Consider the following 25,932-nt stretch of genomic DNA (forward strand, 5'->3'; position numbering starts at 1 on the left):
CTGCTTTTCTTCAGCAGGGACAGGGAAGATGGTTAAAATTGATTGGAAGATGGATGGAGCCAAATACAGGACCATTCTGGAAGAACCTGATGGAGTCTGCAAAAGACCTGAGACTTGGACGGAGATTTGTCTTCTAACAAGACAATGATCCAAAACATAAAGCAAAATCTACAATGGAATGGTTCAAAAATAAACATATCCAGGTGTTAGAATGGCCAAGTCAAAGTCCAGACCTGAATCCAATCGAGAATCTGTGGAAAGAACTGAAAACTGCTGTTCACAAATGCTCTCCATCCAACCTCACTGAGCTTGAGCTGTTTTGCAAGGAGGAATGGGAAAAAATGTCAGTCTCTCGATGTGCAAAACTGATAGAGACATACCCCAAGCGACTTACAGCTAGCTGTAATCGCAGCAAAAGGTGGCGCTACAAAGTATTAACTTAAGGGGGCTGAATAATTTTGCACGCCCAATTTTTCAGTTTTTGATTTGTTAAAAAAGTTTGAAATATCCAATAAATGTCGTTCCACTTCATGATTGTGTCCCACTTGTTGTTGATTCTTCACAAAAAAATACAGTTTTATATCTTTATGTTTGAAGCCTGAAATGTGGCAAAAGGTCGCAAAGTTCAAGGGGGCCGAATACTTTCGCAAGGCACTGTAACTCCTAGTCGGCTGCGTACACGCCAAGCACTCGTTTTTGTTCCAGCAGGATCTCCATCATGTAAAGTACTGTTCCATCTGGTGGAAACGTCTTGCTTAAGCCTTTTCCTTTTCACTCCAAGCTGTTCCTGTATTGCTTGCAGGTGGCTGTATGTTAGCCTGCAAGCAATACAAATCATTTATTTGTTCGACATGGTGGTATCTTTTTGTGTCGGTAAAATTAGTTATGTGGGAAATGGAGGTGGAAACGCCTTTATGCGCAAATATTTATATAATAAACAACATATCAGAGTCAATTTGGAGTCATGCGATGATATAGTATGTGGTCCTCCCACTACGACTCGGAAACCATGAAGTTTATTAGGCTACAGATGAAATAAGTTATGATGAACTTTGCAGGGTGGTGAAAGTGCACGGTGAAGAGCTTGATGCTCTTTTCCAATAAATATTGAGGGTCTTATTCTGGTGATGATGAGGATGATAGATGCTTGATAAATTTAAAAAATATTCTCGCTCTTATCCATAATAATCTCATCATGTAGATTAGACCAGGGGTTCCCATACTTTTTCACTCAGGGCCCCCCATCCGCTTTGTACGAGTGCACACACACCACGTCTATTTCTATGGGCACAAGCACTGTTCTTGACACAAACTGTTCCCACCCCTCTTGTCTAATTCTACAGGTTTTAAAGCTAATTTCCTGCAATTCTACACATTTTGTCATGGGGTGCAAAGAACATTTAGCTGTTTTAAAGCTCATTTTATACATTTTGCCATGTCTAATTTGTATTCATGTGATATTTCAGTGACAAAAAAATCTATGGGCTAAAAAAACTAAAGCTGTGTTTGAATACCCATACTGACTACTACATACTTATGAGTGTATATACTACATACTATTAGTTCATTTTAGTATACTGTAAACGAATGGTAACCTTTCAGTTGAGCGTACTAGAACTTCTCCTGTCTACTGGATGTTGATGCTGTTGCTATGCAACCTCTTGCTAGTTTGTTAGCATAACAAATTACTAGCTAAACATTTTCTAATTTCAGGTGTTTGTAAATTCAATCTGGAGTGCCAGAGTGCGCTATGGGCGTTTGTAAATTCAGAGCGTTGTCAGATTGTCCATTCGTAAATCCAGAGCGTTGTCAGATTGTCCATTCGTAAATCCAGAGCGTTGTCAGATTGTCCATTCGTAAATCCAGAGCGTTGTCAGATTGTCCATTTGTAAATTCAGAGCGTTGTCAGATTGTCCATTCGTAAATTGAGAGCATTTCGCTCTCGGAGCATTCAGAGCGCACACTGAACGCTCTGGCAGAGGAGTAGGGTTGAGCCGAGCGTTCAACGGCAGTCAAGCACCCAAGCTAACTGACTAACGTTGGCTAGCTTCTTCCGGACACAAATTATAGAACACTTAACTCTGACCGTTTTACTCGTGCTGGTTAGGCTGTTTTCATGTTATCCAGAGCGTTGGTATCTGTCCTGCTGGCAAAAATTTATATCACACTTAAAATAAAATAAAAATTTGCTAACGTTTACTGACACTGGCCATATTCAACGGGTGCTTTGAAATCTGAGTAGATACATAATTTACAATGTTCATTTGAAACGCACAACAACTATACCACTTAGCTAAGAAGGATGTGAATAATCAAGTCAATAAATGTTGGGTAGTTAGTTAATATCCTGCCTGGCAAGTTCGATGCATAGGTAACTAGCTAACGTACCAGTAAAGTACATACTGCTGTAAAGCTATGTGCTTCGTAAGGATAGTGTAGCTAACAAATTGTCAGCCAACATAACGTGTAACGTAACTTATTTGAAAAGTTATTACTTTAATACTTTGCTCAGCATGTTCTTAACATTTATCATAATTAGTTAAAGCAATGAATTTGTATCCGCTCTCGTCGGACTTCGGCTGCATATTTTCTGCCATTTTCTTCAAATCTGAAAAGTTACGAAGCCACGCCCATTTTCTGAAGAATTGCTTTATGGTCCATAAAAGCAGGGAAATAGTGTCCATTGCATGTATACTTTGTATTTAGGCGAATTTAGTATGACATCCGGGAACTTTTGGCATATTAACTATATCCATACTATGACCAATAAGCATACTACATACTCAATTCACATCACAAATAGTATGGTTATGAGTATTCGAACACAGGTCTGCAATGACTAACATGACAAGAGGAACTGATGCACCACCCAATGTCGAAGTTGCACCTTGTGCATTCTACTATTACAACTTTCAAGAGTAAGTTCAAAGCTGGGCTGCCGCCCCACAGTTTGGGAACCACTGGACTAGACAACCCGCACAGCCTACCCGCACTGTATCTGCGAGCTGTTAGCTAGAGCGCAGGAGCCAAGGGCAGAGTAGGCACATTTAGCTATTTAACGCAACAGTTTTTGTGACAAAACTATAGGTAGAGTTGCAAATGCGATGGAAACACATTGAACTTACATTTTTATTTGATTCTTGAAAGCTTAAGTGGAAAGTTATATTTTGTGTTCACAACTTCATTACGCACTGATTTTTATCTGGAACAAGTCCATTTGGTGGAAACATACCACGGGTGGGAAAATGCGCATATTTCTAGAATATTCGCATACATTCTGTCACCAATTGGATGGAAACCTAGCTACAGGCTCTTTCCATTTCCCCTCAACCAAAACATCTGGTCATTGGGGACTCGGCAGATGCTAGTGTGTGTTCATGCATGTGTGTCCGTTAGGTCAAGCCAATGCTGAGCTGGAGGTTTTGGTTTGACCTTTATCAGAAGTGCAGGTGTGTGTATCAATAGCTATCAGAGCAGACCATGGGGTGCTGTTCATGCACGCTGTCCAGAATATTCTGTCCTCGTTAGGCTTAGGCCCCGTCCAGCCTAACTCGTGGTGTTTTTTTGGGGATGTGGTTGTTACGTTGTCATGGAAAGACTGCTGCATCACCTTGAATGAGCCTGGCACGCCTGCTTGTTTTTACGTTTCAGTGCAATTGATCACTGCATGTATGTGTAACGTGAAGGTCAGGGCTGTTTCCTTTCTGAACCAAAAGACTGTGGTGTAGGAGGTTTGCCGTTGGATTGTTTTGAGTTAATTGTTGCGGTGGTGTGAGAATCTACTGTGGTCTTAATCAAGATAACTGACATTGCACCAATGAGAGGGATCTATGAAATGTATTTTCTTGTTTTCCCGCTTGTTATTTCTGTGGTCTTTGAATATCCCTCTCATTTTGCTTCAGGGCCCTTCTTTCAGCTGTGGTTGATCACACTTAGGTACACACCCCTAAGGGTATCAAATACCCTGACCAGGCCTAAATTCCTCTTTTCCCTCAATTGATTTGTGCATTACAAGATGTAGGCTGACATTGCAAGACTAATGTTTATGACTTGTTTTCCTTCGAGGGGAAATAAGGATGATTTGTGAACCATTTTGATGAGGGACTCAACGAGCTGCCCTGACCAACACCCCAGGGAGGCATTCAGCAATGCTGTATCATCCACTGAAAGAATGTAGTCTTCCCTCTTAAAGTAAGACTCGGAAATACATGGTAACACTACCTATTTTCCAAAGACGAAAGGCCTTCTAGGAAAGGCCACTATATGACCCTCATGATTGTATAGGCCTAGCTAGCTGTGCTTAGTGAGGTGCTGACAAGCTAGGAGAAGGACGGGCAGGCAGAGGAGGCCCACATGGAATTAGGGTGGCCAGCGTCCGTCTGCTAAATATAAAGCTAGGGATGATAGCCTTATAATAGTTGTCCTGTAAGCTGCCTCGTACCTTGCAACAACAAGAGAATAGGTAATTGACTTGGCAGTCAGGCTCCATGCCGTCTCAGCCATGTTGTTAGCTACATAGGCCTACAACACAGAGTGGAACAGTATGGTTAGTATCCAAGATAGGTCATAGGTCCACTCTAACCCTTACAGCTGGTGACTTTGCATAGCATGACCTCACACATTTGACATTGAACAGCCAAAATGCCCTGGAGCATGTGTTGTTTACCTGCTGTAACCATAGTTTTGTACGTTTTGACATTTCATCCTGTCACCACCTCCCTATCTAGAAAAGCATGCTCTGTTATGCAAGTTACTCAAAATATGCCACTCAAAGCAGAGAATGTTGTGTTTACCAAAAACATTTGGAGAAAGACAAGTCCCAAGAATGGACCTCTGACAAATATCATAGTTGCAGTCCATTATTGGGTGTTGCTGACTTCTGCCCTATTTTTGAAGACTTCTAGTAGCCTGTCCATTTACTCAGACAAGCACTCCATTCCCACAGCGCTCTTTGGTAGCACCGGCATACCTGCATAAATTACTAACACTTGACTTGGGAATGTGCTTCATTTTTTTTTGTCTTACAAATGAACTGGCCTCCCTTGTTTACAGCTCAAAATGTCTGGATTGTTGACGCAGCAGTTTCTTCCACTGCTTTCTGTAAGGTAATTCCACCATTATACATCCCAAGGCAGGGTTGTTGCTGTGGTCAGACCTCAAGCTGGTAAACCTGCTGATGTGGTGATCTACATAGCACATTGTGGCTGTGTGCGTGCGTGCAGAGTCTCCGCACATGGGTGTGTGTATGGCCATATATGTGGGATTGAGAGAAAGTGTGTTCAAGTGAGTGTGTGTGTGAGGGGGATTTGTCATACTCCCTGTTCACATACGCCTTCTGTCCCGGCCTTACACACTCTCCCTCTGCTGCAGAAGTGCTATACACACACACACACACACACACAATCATCACCCCTGCCACTTTGTCCTATTGTATTATCAGGCTGCAGTGGGGCAGTGAGTCGCAACAAATCCATACATTTTTCTTCTGAACTACCACTTCTCTAAGCAGGGCGGGATCTGATCTGTCTGTCTGAGCTGGATACTGTTATGAATGATGGAATACTGTACACACACAGCTACACACTGCCCTGGGATTCTCCCTTCTCAGGGCTTTGAGATACCTAGCAGTCGAGGGAATAGGACGAGGAAATAATTTAATGATTTAAAAAATAATATACAGTGTATTCGGAAAGTATTCAGACCCCTTGACTTGTTCCACATTTTGTTACATTACAGCCTTATTCTAAAATGGATTAAATAAAAAAATTTACCTCATCAATCTACACACAATACACCATAATGACAAAGCAAAAACAGGTAGATTTTTGCTATTTTATTCAGACCCTTTATACAGTACTTTGTTGCAGCACCTTTGCTAGCGATTACAGCCTCGAGTCTTCTTGGGTATGACACTACAAGCTTGGTTCTTCCATTCTTCTCTGCAGATCCTCTCAAGCACTGTCAGGTTGGATGGGGAGCGTAGCTATTTTCAGATTTCTCCAGACATGTTAAATTCCGGGCTCTGTCTGGGCCACTCAAGGACATTCAAAGACTTGTCCCGAAGCCACTCTTGCGTTGTCTTGGATGTGTGCTTTGGGTCGTTGTCTTGTTGGAAGGTGAACCTTCTTTGCCCGAGTCTGAGTCTCAATTTCATCAGACCAGAGAATATTGTTTATCATGGTCTGAGAGTCCTTAGGTGCCTTTTGGGGAAACTATAAAGGCCTGATTGGTGGAGTGCTGCAGAGACGGTTGTCCTTCTGGAAGGATCCCCCACCTCCACAGAGGAACCCTGGAGCTCTGTCAGAGTGACCATTGGGTTCTTGGTCACCTCCCTGACCAAGGCCCTTCTCCCCCGATTGCTCAGTTTGGCCAGGCAGCCAGCTCTAGGATGAGTCTTGGTGGTTCTAAACTTCTTCCATTTTGAGAGTGATGGAGACCCCTGTATTCTTGGGGACCTCCAATGCTGCAGACATTTTTTAGTATACTTCCCCAGATCTGTACCTAAACACAAACCTGTCTTGGAGCTCTTAGGAAAATTCCTTTGACCTCATGGCTTGGTTTTTGCTCAGACAAGCACTGTCAACTGCGGGACCTTATATAGACAGGTGTGTGCCTTTCCAAATCATGTCCAATCAATTTAATTTTCCACAGGTGGACTTGTAGAAACAAACTCAATGATGATCAATGAAAACAGGAGGAATACTTATGTAAATAAGTATACATTTATAAACATTTATAAACGTTTTGTGTGTAGATTGATGAGGGAAAAAAATATTGAATCAATTTTAGAACAAGGCTGTAACATAAGAAAATGTAGAGAAAGGTCTGAATACTTTCCAAAATAACTGTATATGATCAGGACTTGTATTCCTGACCTAGAGATGTGGTATGCGGTGCAGTGAGTTGTAACTGAACCTGTGACCAGAACGTTACAGCAGGTCAACCACCTAAGCCAACAATCTAACCTTGGTAGCTCGACAAACACAATTTAAATGGACGGTCAGTGAGTCATCCAGTCTACAAAATGGCCGCCATGCAACAATAGGTCAGATGGGCCATGGCATGGAGCAGGATCGCTCAGACTCCATGATGGATGAAGCGATCAATAGGTAGGCAGACTGCACTAATCAATGCCATTGGCGTGTATGTGAGTTCAAAGGCAACGATTCAAATACAAACCTCCAATCCTGAGTAAGGTGTAATTCAGAGTCCATTGATGGCTCATTGTGACATGGCTACGCGGCTCTGAGACCACCGTCCGTGGGGGGCGCACAACTCTACTGCGCACCTCCCCAAGATTCCCAACCAGCACAGCTCCGCCTTAACATCTTCTATTCATTTGAATGGGGTGGCGGTTGGAAAAATTGCTTGAGCCGCGCTGAGAATTCCAGTTCTTAAAGCCAACGGTCCAATATTCTAAACCACTACTGTGCGGACATGTAGACCTACATTTTTGGGGACTTTTATGAGTGCTTCAGGCAGTGGTCACCAACCGATCGGTCCATCTCCAAGGCTTCCCTAGTCCTAGCTTCACGCTGTTTGCAGCATGTGCACTTGATTCAGCTGTCCTGCAGCTGTCCTGTATTCAACGTTTTCCCATATTGAACTATTCCTTGTGTCTGAAAATACTAACTCTGCCTACCCTGCAGGCCCAGAGAGAAAATCAAGTTCACCTATAGGCCTACCGCTGGCCAATCCGATAGCTCAGATTACTGTGTCTGCAGCTTCCACAATCCCACAGTGAAATTGATATTCAACTGTGATATTTCACAACTTTTTAAAAACCATGACTAGAGAGACTACAGAAAATAGCTGTTTTTTTTTAGGAGTTCATGTTTAGGATTTTATTCAGCACTGTCAACACTTTATTCAACTGTTTTATAATCCTTAAAACTCCCTCTCGCTAATCACTCGCGCTACAAAGTGTATTGATATGCTTGCATTGTTATTACGGCTTGTCTTTCTAATATCGAGGAGTATTTAACGTTCTGGTCATACGAGTAACAACATGAATTGGTGCATGAGTCAGAAACAATGAAGTGCGGCTTGTGTTTTGCCATCAGCTGGAAGACAGTGTTCCCTTTTTGGTCAGTCTGCAGAGGGAGGAAGAGCTGAGGGAGGGTGAGAGGCAACCTCTCTCTCGCTCGCCCTCTCCCTCCCTCCATCTGCTGGGACTGACCATCAGATGTAGTCACCATCTGCTGGGACTGACCATCAGATGCAGTCACCATCAGCTGGTACTGACCATCAGATGCAGTCACCATCAGCTGGGACTGACCATCAGATGCAGTCACCATCAGCTGGGACTGACCATCAGATGCAGTCACCATCAGCTGGGACTGACCATCAGATGCAGTCACCATCAGCTGGTACTGACCATCAGATGCAGTCACCATCAGCTGGTACTGACCATCAGATGCAGTCACCATCAGCTGGGACTGACCATCAGATGCTGTCACCATCAGCTGGGACTGACCATCAGATGCAGTCACCATCAGCTGGGACTGACCATCAGATGCAGTCACCATCAGCTGGGACTGACCAGCAGATGTAGTCACCATCAGCTGGGACTGACCATCAGATGCAGTCACCATCAGCTGGGACTGACCATCAGATGTAGTCACCATCAGCTGGGACTGACCATCAGATGTAGTCACCATCAGCTGGGACTGACCATCAGATGCAGTCACCATCAGCTGGGACTGACCATCAGATGCAGTCACCATCAGCTGGGACTGACCATCAGATGCAGTCACCATCAGCTGGTACTGACCATCAGATGCTGTCACCATCAGCTGGGACTGACCATCAGATGCAGTCACCATCAGCTGGGACTGACCATCAGATGCAGTCACCATCAGCTGGGACTGACCAGCAGATGTAGTCACCATCAGCTGGGACTGACCATCAGATGCAGTCACCATCAGCTGGGACTGACCATCAGATGTAGTCACCATCAGCTGGGACTGACCATCAGATGTAGTCACCATCAGCTGGGACTGACCATCAGATGCAGTCACCATCAGCTGGGACTGACCATCAGATGCAGTCACCATCAGCCCAGTAAAAAAAAAGCTAATGATTTAAATCTGTGACTCACCAGTAATACAATGTGATCATATAACTCTAATTTTAAATATCATTTTAAAATGGTCTGAGAAGAACAACCATTGGTGGGGCAATTTAAGAATACCCAATATGCAGTGATAATGTATTGAGATTAATGTTTTTTTATTTTTAAAAAAAAATATTTTTTTAAGAAAAAAAGTGATCTCGGCTCAGAAAAGGTTGGTGACCACTGGCTTAAGGCGTCACCGTGCACACAGCCCAGCTCTCCCAGGGTGTTGTCGGTAGCGGTTGTTTATGTGCCTGCATGGTTGGCACAAATTTAAACCTGATAGCCTGTCGCCCTCACTCAGTCAGCTGGCCTCCCAACACCACCAATGTAATCCATATCTGGGCCTCTATTTCGGTTAGCCAAGCAGTACACAGTGTATACACATTCACATATACACACACTCACATATAGCCTACATACTCACAATCACAAACAACATCCAGAGAGGGTGGAGATGAGGTTAGGTCAGGTTGGAAGTTGGAAGTTTACATACACTTAGGTTGGGATCATTAAAACTAATTTTTCAACCACTACACACATTTCTTGTTAACAAACTATAGTTTTGTCAAGTCAGTTAGGACATGACACAAGTAATTTTTCCAACAATTGTTTACAGACAGATTATTTTACTTATAATTCACTGTATCACAATTCCAGTGGGTCAGAAGTTTACATGCACTAAGTTGAATGTGCCTTTTAAACAGCTTGGAAAATTCCAGAAAATGATGTGATGGCTTTAGAATCTTCTGATAGGCTGATTGACATAATTTGAGTCAATTGGAGGTGTACCTGTGGATGTATTTCAAGGCCTACCTTCAAACTCTGCTTGACATAATGTGAAAATCAAAAGAAATCACCCAAGACCTCAGAAAATAAATTGTAGACCTCCAGAAGTCTGGTTCATCCTTGGGAGCAATTTCAAATGCCTGAAGGTACCACGTTCATCTGTACAAACAATAGTACGCAAGTATAAACACCATGGGACCACGCAGCCGTCATAACGCTCAGGAAGGAGACGCGTTCTGTTTCCTAGAGATGAACGTACTTTGGTGCGAAAAGTGCAAATCAATCCCAGAACAACAGCAAAGGACCTTGTGAAGATGCTGGAAGAAACAGCTACAAAAGTATCTATATCCACAGTTAAATGAGTTCTATATCGACATGCCACTCAGCAAGGAAGAAGCCATTGCTCCAAAACCGCCATAAAAAAGCCAGACTACGGTTTGCAACTGCACATGGGGACAAAGATCATACTTTTTGGAGAAATGTCCTCTGGTCTGATGAAACAAAAATAGAACTGTTTGGCCATAATGAACATTGTTATGTTTGGAGGGAAAAGGGGAGGCTTGCAAGACGAAGAACACCATGAAGCACAGCTTCATGTTGTGGGGGTGCTTTGCTGCAAGAGGGACTGGTGCACTTCACAAAATAGATGGCATCACGAGTAAGGAAAATTATGTGGATATATTGAAGTAACATCTCAAGACATCAGTCAGGAAGTTAAAGCTTGGTCGCAAATGGGTCTTCCAAATGGACAATGACCCCAAGCATACTTCCAAAGTTGTGGCAAAATGGCTTAAGGGCAACAAAGTCAAGGTATTGGAGTAGCCATCACAAAGCCCTGACCTCATTCCTATAGAAAATGTGTGGGCAGAACTGAAAATGTTTTTGCGAGTAAGGAGGCCTACAAACCTGACTCAGTTACACCAGCTCTGTCAGGAGGAATGGGACAAAATTCACCCAACTTATTGTGGGAAGCTTGAGGAAGGCTACCTGCAACGTTTGACCCAAGTTAAACAATTTAAAGGTAATGCCACCAAATGCTCTTTGAGTGTATGTAAACTTCTGACCCACTGGGAATGTGATGCAAGAAATTAAAGCTGAAATAAATAATTCTCTCTACTATTATTCTGATATTTCACATCCTTAAAATAAAGTGGTGATCCTAGCTGACCTAAGACAGGGATTTTTACTATAATTAAATGTCAGGAATTGTGGAAAAACTGAGTTTCAATGTATATGACTAAGGTGTATGTAAACTTCTGACTTCAACTGTATATAGTGTCGGGTCTGTTCTAAAGACATTATCATCACACTGATCTTATTTCCCTTCCTGAGAGAACATGTTACAACTTCTGTTTTGTAGCTGCATGAGAACAACAGTTTATCCTTATCCTAACTTGTTGTTTTGAGTTGGGTAACATAGACGGTTATATGGTTATAATATTAGAACTTCTATGATTGCTGATGTTGGGTGGCCTGGCAGTGAAAGCTATCTCTTCCAGTATCCTAAAACAGAAGGTCCCTTCTCCAGACCCATTTTGTCACTCAAGACTGTGAACTTGACAAAATATCACGTTTGGTCACAATTGGGGCTCTGACTGTCATGAAATGTTGTCAGCTGGTGATTGTCAAGCAAACAACTGTTGGTCTCACGGTATTTGACTGTTAATTAACATAAGCACATTTAGCATCTCCTGGCTTCCACACAGCACTAATGCAGACCTTTTGGAACATCTACACTACCGTTCAAAAGTTGGGGGTCACTTAGAAACGTCCTTGTTTTTGAAAGAAGAGCATTTTTTTTGTTGCCATTAAAATAACATAAAATTGATCAGAAATACAGTGTAGACTTTTTAATGTTGTAAATGACTATTGTAGCTGGAAACGGCAGATTTTTTATGGAATATCTACATAGTGTCACGAACCGGCTCGAAGCCCGTAACAGAAGGGAGACAACGTGGAGATAAGGAATAACAACATATATTTATTAACTAAGGTAACCTAAATGCAATTAACAATGGTGTGTGTAAGTGAGTGTTTTGCATGCATAAATGTGATAATGCGGGGTGTTGAAAGGTACCAAAGCAAACAACCAAAAGGCCACAAAAATACCACAACAAAATCTATGAAGGTGTCTGCATGGAGAGACTCCCCAATGAATCTGGAAGAGGTCTATTTATCCTGGGACAAACCCGGGCCCAGGTGTTTCCCATGTAGCTGACGACCCTTCCACCTCCGCCCACCAGCATCCTAATAAGGAAACAAGAGCAAAGAGAGAGAATACGGCAGACAGAGTGGGAGGGTCGTCACAATAGGCGTACAGAGGCCCACTATCAGCAACCATCACTACCGTGTTCCAATGACACGTTGTGTTAGCTAATCCAAGTTTATCATTTTAAAAGGCTAATTGATCATTAGAAAACCCTTTTGCAATTATGTTAGCACAGCTGAAAACTGTTTTCCTGATTAAAGAAGCAATACTAGCCTTCTTTAGACTAGTTTAGTATCTGGAGCATCAGCATTTGTGGGTTCGATTACAGGCTCAAAATGGTCAGAATACCTTTCTTCTGAAACTCGTCAGTCTATTCTTGTTCTGAGAAATGAAGGCCATTCCATTCGAGAAATTGTCAAGAAACTGTCACGACTTCCTCCAAAGTCGGCTCCTCTCCTTGTTCGGGCGGCGTTCGGCGTCGACGTCACCGGTCTTCTAGCCATGGCCGCGCTACTTGTCATTTTTCCATTTAATTTGTCTTGTTTCCCCGCACACCTGGTTTACATTCCCTAATCACACTACATATATATTCCCTCTGTTTCCCCTATGTCTTTGTGTGGAATTGTTTTTGTTACATGTTTCGTGTTGCGCGCCAGGCTGGTTTTTCCCCGGGTACCGTGTTGAACCCGAGTGTGTTTAATTGTTTAACTTATGCATTATTGTGACTGTTGTCGCACTTTGCACTTTTGCCATTTGGCTGGAGGTTTTTGACGCAGTTGCGTCCCTCTGTTGTTACTTCTGCCAATTAAAGTGTGTGCCTGATCACAACTCCGCTCTCCTGCACCTGACTTCTTACCAGTAGCGCCCAACCTGACAGAAACTAAAGATCTCGTACAACGCTGTTTGCTACTCCCTTCACAGAACAGTGCAAACTGGCTCTAACCAGAATAGAAAGAGTAGTGGTGCACAACTGAGCAAGAGGACAAGTACATTAGAGTGTCTAGTTTAAGAAACAGACGCCTCACAAGTCCTCAACTGGAAGATTCATTAATATGGTCACTGTAAAAGCCCTAGTCACAATGTAATTTTGTCTTGGCCCTTTGATCTCACTAGACCTAGGCTATATAACCAAAATATTTCTCATTAGCTTTTCTTACACAACCAAACGCTTCAGTTTTGACCTTGAGGACTCTGACCTTTCACAACTGTGAAAATTGATTTGATTGGAAGCATAGTCACATTGAGTCATAATGAATAGATTTTTTGAGTATCATAATTGATAGTGATGTACAGACAGTGAATCTCTTCAGAACGGTATGGATTATACAGTACTGATTATCTCCTTGGAAAAGCATTGATTTTCTATCCATGTTTGGGATGAGTGGAGTTGCATAGGGAATCCAATTTCAGCGATGTACTGTAAATAAACAACCATCAAAATAGTCCCCCTAGCTGCCCTATATGTTGAGCATGTGTGGAGGGCTAAAGCTAGTCACAGGAGGCGACAGACTGCAACATCATAATTTGTTCCCAACCTTGAACTTTACAGGCATCTACATATCTCTTTCCTTCCCTTTATACCACTCATTTTCTCATACCCTCACTCGTTCTCTCAATCCCTTTTTGACAGACTCTCAAGTGAGTATACAAAAATAATGGTCTATTTTCTTTGCGAGTGTCACCTGGGTAGATACATATGTAATTTGGTAAGGAGCAGAGGCATTCAGTGGTCAGGTTACCACAGAACGGGGCGGTTGTGGGCTAATGCTAAATGTTTCTATTGACACTCATCTGATACACTCTTAGAAAAAAAGGCTTCCATGTAGAACCCTCTGTGGAAAAGGTTATTCAAAGGGTTCTCCCTTTTAGGGTTAACCCTTTTAGGTTCTTGATATAATTAAAAGGTGCTAAGAGTGTATTTTTAAGAGTGTATTTTTATTCTAAGAGTATATTTTTATTCTAAGAGTTTTTTTTTTACCATTCCAAATAAAATTATATTTGTCCCATGCGCCGAATACAACAGGTGTAGGTAGACCTTACTGTGAACAAGCCCTTAACCAACAATGCAGTAAAAAAGAAAAAACATGTATAAGAATAAAAAATAAAAGTAAGAAATAATTAAAGAGCAGCAGTAAAATAACAATAGCAGGGCTATATACAGGGGTACCAGTAGAGTACCAGTAGAGTCAAAGTGGGGGGGCACTGGTTAGTCGAAGTAATTGAGGTAATATGTACATGTACGTAGGGATATTAAAGTGACTATGCATAGATTAGAACAGAGTAGCAGAAGTATAAAGGGGGGGGGGGGGGCAATGCAAATAGTCTGGGTAGCCATTTGATTAGATGTTCAGGATTCTTATGGCTTGGTGGTAGAAGCTGTTTAGAAGCCTCTTGGTCCTAGACTTGGCGCTCTGGTACCGCTTGCCATGCAGTAGCAGAGAGAACAGTCTATGACTAGGGTGGCTGGAGTCTTTGACCATTTTTAGGGCCTTCCTCTGACACCGCCTACTATATAGGTCCTGGATGGCAGGAAGCTTGGCCCCAGTGACGTCCTGGGCCGTACGCACTATCCTCTGTAGTGCCTTGTGGTCAGAGGCCGAGCAGTTGCCATACGAGGCAGTGATGCAATCAGTCAGGATGCTCTCGATGGTGCAGCTGTAGAACCTTTTGAGGATCTGAGGACCCATGCCAAATATTTTCCGTCTCCTGAAGGGGAATAGGTTTTGTTGTGCCCTCTTCACGGCTGTGTTGGTGTGTTTGGACCATGTTAATTTGTTGTTGATGTGGACACTAAGGAACTTGAAGCTCTCAACCTGTTCCACTACAGCCCCGTCGACTGTGCTTTGGGGAGAGAGAGAGAGCGAGAGACTCATTCCTACCCTGAATGATTAATCGTAGAGCCGTAGCCTGCCTGTGTGGTTCACTGAAACCAGCCCTCCCCTGACCACACGGGTCAAATTCACAACACACTTCTGCTCACTGCCGATTGGACAGGACACAAGGAGGGGGGAGTAACAGCCCTGATCCTGCTTAGTGCAGCAAAGAAACAAAACTGTTAAACTGAACTAACAAACTCTCTTCCTCCCAGCTTGTGTTTTCTTATTGCATCAAGTGAGGAAACTCCTCCAAAGACTCATAAGATGAAAGCCTATAATGCACTACAATCTCTCACCGGGCTCCTTCTCAGGTCTCCTCTGTATATAAATGAAAATAGGTTGAATAGCAAGGCTCACTTGTATAGCAGTGGTACTGTAACCCCCAAGGCAGCTGTAACCCTATAACTGTAAAAATGTCCTGAAGCGTGTAATCAATGTTCTGAATGGTTCTGGCGAATGGATGACAATGTGATAAATTAGCTGATTGATTTGTCGTCTGGGGGAGCTTGTTTGAGGAGCATGGGAATGTTGGTGTCAGAGTCAGTGCCTTACTGGATCGATTAGGCCTAGCTCCTGGCTAGTTCAGTGAGCTGAGTGAGACGGACTAATGTTGATAATTGCGTTTTGAAGGGATTCCTTCTCATCATTCAGCAGAAAAAAGGAAAGATAAAGAATAACACATAAGAAAGACTAACACAACTCTCATTACCATACAGCATTGCGTTAATTGAAAGTTAATCAGAGTTCTTTCTTTCTCTTTTGCCTCAGGAATCTCAATATCGGCTCTCATCAGCCCCCTCCCACCCAAACCCATGTGGTCTGTTTTCTGTCTGTCAATTACTTCTAAGAGTCTCACAGAAAGAGCTTTACCTGTAATAGTAGGCCTATTGTTTGTGTGGTATTATAAAGTTTCACGTGTCAAGTCTTTACAGGGTGTTGTAGTCCTGCCTCTGTAGCCTGCTGTTTCCCCGTCTTAATCTCTCCAGGGGTCCCAGCCCCAATCCTCTGAGTCATGCTAATGCCTAGCTGTTTGTTCATAGCAGAAGAGCACATGTGGACACACATACACACACGGGGGGTTGTTTTTTCAAGTTCCGTTTTATTTGTCACATGCACAAGTACAGTGAAATGCTAAACTTGCAAGCCCTACCCAACTGTGCAGTAATGGCCCCTCAAGTGCTTTATTCATGCCTTGACTTAGAGGATAAAGGAGAGGAATGGAATGCCTCCGGGAGGTGTGTGAGTGAAACGTGGGCCCTCTCCCTTTACATAGGCCTAATTTACCCTGTATGCACACGTCTCTGGCCTGGGGTTGAAGCATTCCTAAGAGCCAGATTGGCCTATACATGGTCCATTTTCAAATCTTTTATTCACCTCAGAGTTGTAAAAATATTGAGAATCTGTTTGCACCTTTTCCACAATCAGCCCAAGCTGACCCATATTCTTCTGTATTAGGCTAGTATGGTTCAGTTTTCCACTGCCTTACTGGAAGTTTTAAAAGTATTACTGTCCACACACTCTGCCGGCCGCCATTTTAATAACTGTCTCTCTGTCCCCATCTCTCTCTGTATCTTTCACTCTCTCGTTCTCTCTCTCTCTCTCTCTCTCTCTTTTGCTGGATGGCCCTGGCTTCCCTCGGTGCACCCTGGGTACTGCAGAATGATCAGCCACTCGATGGGGATTCACCGAGGAGCTCTCACCTGTGTCGCCTCCTGCCCTCCGCCCCGCCGCCTGCCCTCCCTCTTCTGCACCTCCTCCACACACATCATGAAACTGGTATTAACTGAATGGCAATTGATATGGATTTTTACTGATTCCAGTAGACTGTGAAGCAACAAAAACACAAAAAGGGAGGAAAAGCCATATCTCATTTTCACACGTCCTTCTTTACACCAAATAAACCTGCCTGTGGGGTGCTGTTCTAGGCTGCCTGCACAGGCCCTCCCTGAAAACAACACCTCTCTGGAAAACACGAGGAATGTATCGTACGCTTTGAGAGATTCTTCTTCCTACCTGATTACCTCATTTGAGGACATCGACGGCAGAGGGAGCTATACTTTGAGGACCAGCTCTCACACCAGGTGCCACCAAGCCACCAGTGTGAGCATACAGATTCTTTTTTACATTTAAAAAAGATATATATATTGTTTTTCTCTGGAGCCTGAAGTGCTGTGCGTTTGGCTGTGTGCATGCCGAAGAAGAAGAGAATGGCTCCCCAGAACTCTGAGGCAGATGCTATGCAAGTGCAGGGGGTGATGGTGGTCCCTACTGCTAAGAAAACCACCACAGACTCTGCTGCCACAGGGGATAGAGGAGGAGGAGGAGGAGGAGGTGTGGTGCTGGAGTCATGCCAGGAGGAGTCGGTGAGCGAGGGGTCTATAGACCGGATCCCCCTGCAGCAGTGGGTGATGCATGGAGCCGTCATGTTCGGACGAGAGTTCTGCTACGCCATGGAAACGGCCTTGGTTACGCCTGTACTGCTGCAAATAGGTGAGAGAGATATGAGACGGCACTGTGCAGAAGCATGAACATTGTAAACACATGGAAAAACATGCACACACACACACACACAGAATCATGAATTATAGGGACGACCCGCGTGACAGGTAGGTGAGTTCCCATACTGTACACATGTTGTTGAAGCTGTAAAGACAGCACATCCCAACCATCGTAAACACTGGATAACAATTCAAGGCATGTCGTCATCATTCCTGCTCCCTTCCTGTGTCCCTGTCACATCCACAGCCCTAATAACAGGCCTGCCTAGGACAGAGAAGGCTGAGGTCAGGGCGGTGACGAACATGACATTTTGTCAGCCGGTTATTGTCATGCAAAAGCCTGCCGGTATTGCAGTAATTGACTGTTAATTAACATAAACACATTTTGCATCTGATGCTCCCCTTTGGAACATCTACATTTAAAAAAGTCTAAGAAATCAATTGAATATAAACCATCACAATAAATCCATTATTTATTTTAGTCAGGTCTAAAGAAACATTATGATATGAAGAAAATGTATTTCAGAGGAACAGAATATGAGTTGGCCTACTGTATGTTTTCTGGCTAGGGCGCATGCCATAGGCTGTAGGCTTTTTCATTTTAGCAGACAGAATATGCTTCTAAATCCCATGACATTAGTTTACATTATATGATTTTATAGTAACAATAATAGAATTGTACTTAGCTGAATAAAATAGAAAGGATAGTTTTCCCATTGAGGAACGAGTACAAATATGAAGTGGTTATATTGAGCATAAAAGTGTTCATTTGAAACATGTCCTATATGCTAGATTGAGTTATTTGGCAACATTAGTTGTGAATGATACAAACCTTAGAATGTCTTAGAAATCAAAACATATTTGGGCTGCATGATGCGACTATAGGCTGTAATGATTTGAGAAAGTTGCAAAGCTCGCACTCTGTTCCTTGCCTCAGGCTGCACAGCTGTTTTCTCATCAAGTCGTCATATTTTCAGCCATCGTAGTATTCTCAATTTTATCTTGTCTTTAGTAATATTTGTTTCGATTTAGAATGGCCTATTATCAAATGGGCAGGAACATGGGCAGGGGAAAAAGACATCTGTTTTCACTCGAATAGCGAATGGAGGCTGCGCGCTTTCCCGCCGGTCCGTTTTTCAACGATGCCTGGTAGGCTACTTCGGTTTTACAGCGGAGCTGTGCTTAATATGAGCTGCTGAGAAATACATATAACAACACTTATTTCGGTCAATGTATTGTGTAACGGCACAATACATTTTAATTCAGGGTATTTTGGGGTTTGGGCTCATAAGTCTATACGTATTCATTAGCTCTAATATGAGCATGGGTGTTTTGAATTAATCATCCCCTTGTCCGTTTCATTGTTAGGCTTTGAAATAACATCCACAACGACCATGTTTAACAACCTGCTGTCTTCAAATTGATCACCAGATTGAGGTGTTAAAAGAAAAAAAAGCACTATACTGTTTTGATGTGATTTTTGATTGTATTTGCATTGCTGTCAGTGGTTAGAGGGACAATAGACGCCTGAGTACCAGGCCATCAGGACCTGATGGTCGTTAGCAGTTAGGTTCTACCAAAGCATGTCCAGAGTGCATAAAAGGACATTACAGTGACTCACCGGTCACGTGGCATTTTACTGCGGCCATGACTCATGACTGCTGGTGTGGCGGTAATATGGTCACTGCAACAGCCCTAGCTGAGGTCCTTTTACAGCTGAGTAGACTTTCAGATTAGATGCTATCAGTGCTGTAAACAGTAAATCATACTGTTCGACTGGCCAAGGGGCATCTGTTTGGGCAGCAGTGTATAGACAATGGATGTGTGATTTAGCAGAGGATTAGAATAACCATGCGGGGGGATGCAGTGATACACCAGCGATGTTCTTGACTAATGACAGTGAGCTACAGCTGTAGATAAAAGAGATCTCCAAATGATAAATAATTTTTCTAATCTAGTGAGGGGGAGGGGCTGTGTTTCCATTCCTCTAGCTTCCATTCATCTATTATTAATGCCATTGAGTCTATACAGATCAAATAAATAATCTGTGATTGATGCCACTCAGTTGACGAAACAAACCTACTTCTTGGGACCTAACCGTGTCGGTGTGTTAGTTGTTGTGGTGTTTTTAAGTATTGTGCATTCTACTTAATTCAATATTTTCAATTGCAAGCATGAAGTAAATTTAAAGGAAATCATACCATGCTATTATCAAGTGTTAGAACATCAGGTAAGTGGGGAGAAGGCAGAGGACCCCTCTGAGCCCCCTCTTACAGTAGGCCGAGCTGTATTCCATCATGGCTGACGTCAGTGTTGATGCCATTGATGCCAGTGTTTTGAAGGTGTAACTAGCTGGCTGTTCTGTCCTCTCCTCTAAGCTCGCTGTTACGTCTGCTTGGGGATTACAGCTCTCAGCAACACCACAATCCTTCCTGTCCGTAGCCTCAGAAAGACGCCCTACCGACCTCACGGGAGGGGTGTGAAGGAAGAGATGAAGAGAGATATAAAGGGTGAGGTGGAAAGAGGGAGAGAGAGAGGGCTCAGCATTCTCTGGCCAAAGCTCTGACTGGGCGCTAACCTTGTTTACAACTCTAACAAAGTCACATCTTCAGCAATCCTGGAGCCGTATGTGTTCCCTGGCAGCCGCTCTCACGCTACGTCTTAAATGGCACCCTATTTCCTATATAAGGCACTACCTTTTACCAGACATCCTCACTCAGACATACTGCGTTTCAATGATGGTGTGGAGAAGTGACATTTTATTCTGGGTTACGTAAGTCGGCCATGGTACTGGAGCTGAGTCCAGTCCAGGGAAACACCCCTGTCTAAGTGAATTAGTGTTTGACTTGAGTAATGTCTGGTAGTGTTCATCATAGGGTGAGACGATGCCTTGTCATCCGTCATTACGATTTGTTAAAATGTCCCTTCATTCTCTCTTGTAGAATATGCAGTCAGACAATATCACACTAGTTTGTTTTTTTGTTTGTTTGGTTGGCCACATGATAACCCAATATCCTACCCTTGTTTAAATTCAATAAATACCATTGTACATTATCAGGTGCATCCCAAATGACACCCTATTCCCTATATAGTGCCTAATATAGTACACTACTTTTGATCAGACCCCTATGGGTGCCGTTTAAGATGCCGACTCAGTTACTCTTCTCCATAGCAATATGCAGACATAGGCACTTGTCCAACTAGATGGGGCCCCCCCAGGGAATAACCTAGGTGCCCGACTACCCTGTCCCCTGCATTCTGACCATCAGTTTCCTCACATTGTTTTGAGAAACACAGAGGAGTTGTATTGTTGTTGATGTGGAGGTCAGGATGGCCTCCTGATGTAAACTCCTGTGTAACTGCACCTCGGCTGTTCAGCCATCAACAGGCAGGTCTCATAGGTGATGTTGACACAACCCACTGTAGTGAAGGGAAATGGGATGTTCCACTACGACGGTTCAAATACACTTATTCATATGTCAACAAACATCACTGTAGGATGGTGAGAGTCAGATTCAATTGAACTGATACAATTTAAGACACCTCAACTCCTTAGTCTCTGGTAGTTTTGATTGCTGTTCAGCATTCTAATAATGTCACTGTTTGAGTGATTGAGGTCTCGCCTTAGCACCTTTTTTTCCCACTGATGGTTCTACATCAGCCTTAAAGTATGGGTCGCAGACCTGTTAAAGTATGGGCCGCAACGTGTCAGAGTAAATGTATCATTATTTAATTGATTACTGTAATAGATTTGGCTAAGTGCAACTGCTCTCACTGTTCAGTGCGCTCTCTTCGCAGCAGCAGTTTCACACAGCTGTTTGGCAGTGTGCTTCGCAGTGTACCGGATCTTTTTTTCCCCGTCAGTTTTCTTGAAGATCATTCCGCGACCCACACGATGCAGCGCTGTCGTTCAGCAGCAGATGATGCGCTGTCAGCCACTGACTTGTCATTCCCACTCGCCATCACTCCCCACTGTCATCAAAGGGACTCAAGCTAGCCACAGTTCTGACTGAGCTCAATCGTCATCAAACGTAAATACAGCGATGAGAGGCCTCCTGGGTGGCGCAGTGGTTAAGGGCGCTGTACTGCAGCGCCAGCTGTGCCATCAGAGTCCCTGGGTTCGCGCCCAGGCTCTGTCGTAACCGGCCGCGACCGGGAGGTCCGTGGGGCGACGCACAATTGGCCTAGCGTCGTCCGGGTTAGGGAGGGATTGGTCGGTAGGGATCTCCTTGTCTCATCGCGCACCAGCGACTCCTGTGGCGGGCCGGGCGCAGTGCGCGCTAGCCAAGGTTGCCAGGGGCACGGTGTAGCCTCCGACACATTGGTGCGGCTGGCTTCCGGGTTGGACGCGCGCTGTGTTAAGAAGCAGTACGGCTGGTTGGGTTGTGTATCGGAGGACGCATGACATTCAGCCTTCGTCTCTCCCGAGCCCGTACGGGAGTTGTAGCAATGAGACAAGATATTAGCTACTACAACAATTGGATACCACGAAATTGGGGAGATAAAGGGGTAAAATTCAAAAAAATAATAATAATAAATAAATACAGCGATGAGTTTCTCTCACTTGGTTTCATACAAACTTTGAGAAATAACGAGGAGCGCCCACAATGTGTTTTGTGCGGGGAAGTGCTTAGTAATGAGTCTCTCAAAACTAACAAATTAATATAACGACAGGTCCTGACCAAAAATCCCCAGCATGACGGTAAACCCAGGGAGTTCTTTCAGAACAGGGCAGAATGCTTCAGGAAACAGTGTTTCGACAGTGGAAAAGTCAGCTAGCAAGGCATTGTTGTCATTTTATAACAGGCAGAAATAAGGGAGTAATATCTCTCATAGTAGTAGATGTGAGTTTCTCTTTCAAACAATCCCCTGGCCTTGTACACAGCTAATAACTAACATTAGCCAAAGCAAGCTAGCTCGCTACTGATAGTGTAACAGTAAATACAGATGAAGATTACAAATTATGAGACCTACTGTGCATCTTACTGTATAAATTATTGTTGAAAACAAATCTAGATTGGAACTGTTGCTGTTAAAATACAAGTAATCATTGTTTATTCTCAACTGGAATAAACTGATTGAAGCAAGATGCTTTTTGAGGCAAACACACTCACACAGTTCTGGTTTTTCATCTACAGCAGGAAGTGGTCTCCTGACTGAGAAAGCAGTAGATGTTCTGGTCCAGTTTGGCACCACATATCTATGCAAGTCAGGGTTCTCAACTCTGACATACTTAAAAAACAAGTACAGAAACAATTGCAATGCTGAGTATGACCTCAGTGCAGAATAGACATGCTTGTTGAAAAATTAAACCTGTGTGATTTGATCAATCAGTTTATTCCAGGTCAGAATAAACTAATTAATTATGCATAGATGTATTTTAACAGCGACTTGTTTTTAACAATACTTTATACAGTAAGATGTACAGTAGGCCTGAATTTTTCATCGGGGGACTTTCCCTGTCAGGACCTTCATGCCATTTCAAAGACATTATAGCACTCAGAGTAAGGGAAGGAGGAATGCAAGGGAGAGAGGGAGGGGGAAAGAAGAGAGGGGGATAGTGATAACAAGAGGTAGGGAGAAGGGGAGAGGGAGGGTAGGACACACGCAAGGTTTATGGAACAAATCAACATTTTTTAAATGTATGCCCAGGCTGTTGATTCCCTCAGTACACAAAGGTGTGTGGTTGTGTTTGTGTGTGTGCCCCTTTCCCACAGTCCCCCACCCTTTGTTGTCTCTTAACACAGGGAACTACCTCAGCAGAGATGTGTCACGTTCTGACCTTTATTTTCTTTGTTTTGTCTTTATTTGTGTGGTCGGCGTGAGTTGGGGTGGGCAGTCTATGTTTCTTTTTCTATGTTTGGTTTCTGTTTTGGCCTAGTATGGTTCTCAATCAGAGGCAGGTGTCATTAGTTGTCTCTGATTGGGAATCATACTTAGGTAGCCTGGGTTTCATTGTTGGTTTGTGGGTGTTTGTTTTCCGAGTCAGTGTTTGTCACCACACGGAACTGTTTCGTTGATGCATGTTATTTTTGTTTTGTTTGAGTGTTCAGTTGTTTTCGTAATAAATCATTATGGACACTTACCACGCTGCATCTTGGTCCGATCCTTACTCCTCTTCAGACGAAGATGTTGGGATGTTGGAATAATACTCTAATTAACATTGTTGGGAATTTAGTTTTTTTAGCTTCTAAAAGGTACAGAATTAAAAAGGAAAATGGCAGGTCCACTGCTTCGTAATGTTGGTAATACCATTGATAAGTGTTTGTGGTCTGAGTCTCCTGTGAATGTTTGGCTGGCAACTCAACAGAGCTGCGGCTTTTCCCAACAGGAACCTCAACGTGGGAACAGGACATTCACAGGAGAATAATAACCCTGTTTCAGGGCTTTTCACTAGTTTTATTTTTTAACACATTCATTGTTTATTATTTTCTTCACAGAAGGTTAATGACCACAATGTGACATTTGTTTATATGAATAAGCCTAGCTCACAACTGAACCAGACAATATATGAGAACTACACAGTACATGAGAATATAGCTAGTATTACAGTCTACCTAAATAAGCCCTTGAGCACATACATACATACACCAAGTGTACAAAACATTAAGAACACTACTGTTTCCATGACATAGACTGACCAGGTCTCTGATCCCTTATTGACACTTGTTAAATCCACTACAATCAGTGTAGATGAAAGGGGAGGAGACAGGTTAAAAAATGATTTTTAAGTCTTGACAATTGAGACATGGATTGTCTGTGTGCCATTCAGAGGGTGAATGGGCAAGACAAAATATTTAAGTGCCTTTGAACAGGGTATGGTAGTAGGTCTCAGGCACACTGGTTTGTGTCATAAACTGCAACGCTGCTGGGTTTTTCATGCTCAACAGTTTCCCTTGTGTATCAAGAAATGTCCACCACCCAAAAGACATCCAGCCAACTTGACACAACTATGAGAATCATTGGAGTCAATATGGGCCCATCATCCCTGTGGAAGGCTTTTGACTCCTTGTAGAGTCCATGCCCTGACAAATAGAGGCTGTTCTGAGGATTATATGGGGTGCAACACAATATTAGAAAGGTGTTCCTAATGTTTTGTCCACTCAATGTGTATTAATAATACCAGTATACATGACATCCGTCCTCAATTTAATCTTGTTCTGTTATATAAAAGAATGGCTTAAGGTTGTGGATTTGTGCTCTAATCTGCATGAAGCCAGGCTTGCTTGACAGTGTTTTGGGATGTTGGGATGCTGAGTGTTAGTTTAGATGGATCAAGATTGTGACTTAAAGATGTTGGGATGCTGAGTGTTAGTTTAGATGGATCAAGATTATGTGACTTAAAGATGCACTATGCCAAAATTACTCTGCAATTTCCTGGTTGCTAAAATATTAATTTCCTAATTTCAGTTTGTGACAAAACAAGCTAGTATAGTGTAGAGAATCATTGTACCATCTAAACCACTGTGACATATATATTATCCATAAGCAAAAATATTGTGTTTTCAGCTCTTTGAAACTGGTGTACAAAACCGAAAGTAAAAGACGCAAAAACGAAACTTAAGAACGGGAAGCTTAGAAATTGTGCACATAGAACAGATCTACCTACCACTTAGATGTGCCTTCAATGAGAATGACAGATCTACAGTATAACACACATTTCTATGTGAATTTGGTTGGGTTGCCTAAAAAGTTACGCCTAGTTTCCTGAATCGGGTCACATAGGTATGTCGCAAGTCATGACTTCACAGGAGAGCCGTTTGAAGGTAAAAAAAAATGTTGGGATCAAAATGCGATTTTTGGCAGAAATGCCTTCTCGAACATGTGAACTTTCATGTGCCTTAATGGCAAACTTGTATGCCATCTGTAAATATGAATAAAAAAATGTTAAGTTACCTTGTTGGTTAAGCCACAGGAAAAAGTCAGTAACCTTCCCACTAGCCATGATTGGCTGAGATAATGACTGGGCTGGACATGCCGAGAGATGAGTTCAGGTCTGCTATATAGAAGGTGTCTGTCTATTTGAGCTCGTCAATCTGTGTTGGTTATCCTGTCGAGCGCGGCTTTAAAAAAATTTATTGTGTAGTGGAGCTGCAAAATGGTTGCGCTCCACTTTCTGGAGGATCAGTGGAATTAGAGTATGATAGCTAAAGAGATGGAGAAAACACCTGTCTCCGGATTATATCGTCAAAGGGCAACCGTGGTATGGCATTCCTGACAGGGAGACGCGTTCATGATGCATGATGATAGTCTAGCGTTGACATTTCAGATATTACACGTTTCTAATTTTGACAAAGTGGTTTCATTTCAAGCTAAAGTGTACTGTTAGCTAGCTAGCTAACGTTAGCTGCCTGGCTGCCTAGCTGATGTTATTATTCGTATCCCAGAGCCGTTTGCTTTTCTAGTTAGAGCCTAATGATAACTAGATAACATTGAACCTGGTTG

At 43.0% G+C, this 25,932-nt stretch overlaps 1 protein-coding gene across 2 annotated transcripts in view; it reads left to right on the forward strand.

Moving 5' to 3' along the window:
• The window catches only part of LOC139391807 (solute carrier family 45 member 4-like), a 74,789-nt gene that overhangs the window by 11,453 nt on the left and 37,404 nt on the right, over positions 1-25,932 (forward strand). For both annotated transcript variants that reach the window (XR_011629609.1, XM_071139364.1), the window contains exon 3: positions 16,648-17,479. Coding sequence is in view for 1 of the 2 variants with exons in the window: in XM_071139364.1 (XP_070995465.1) it covers positions 17,179-17,479 (301 nt within the window). In the remaining variant the exon portion in view is untranslated. The remainder of the gene's footprint in view (positions 1-16,647; positions 17,480-25,932) is intronic.

This window comes from Oncorhynchus clarkii, chromosome 32, assembly GCF_045791955.1.
Source record: "Oncorhynchus clarkii lewisi isolate Uvic-CL-2024 chromosome 32, UVic_Ocla_1.0, whole genome shotgun sequence".
Lineage (NCBI taxonomy): Eukaryota > Metazoa > Chordata > Actinopteri > Salmoniformes > Salmonidae > Oncorhynchus > Oncorhynchus clarkii.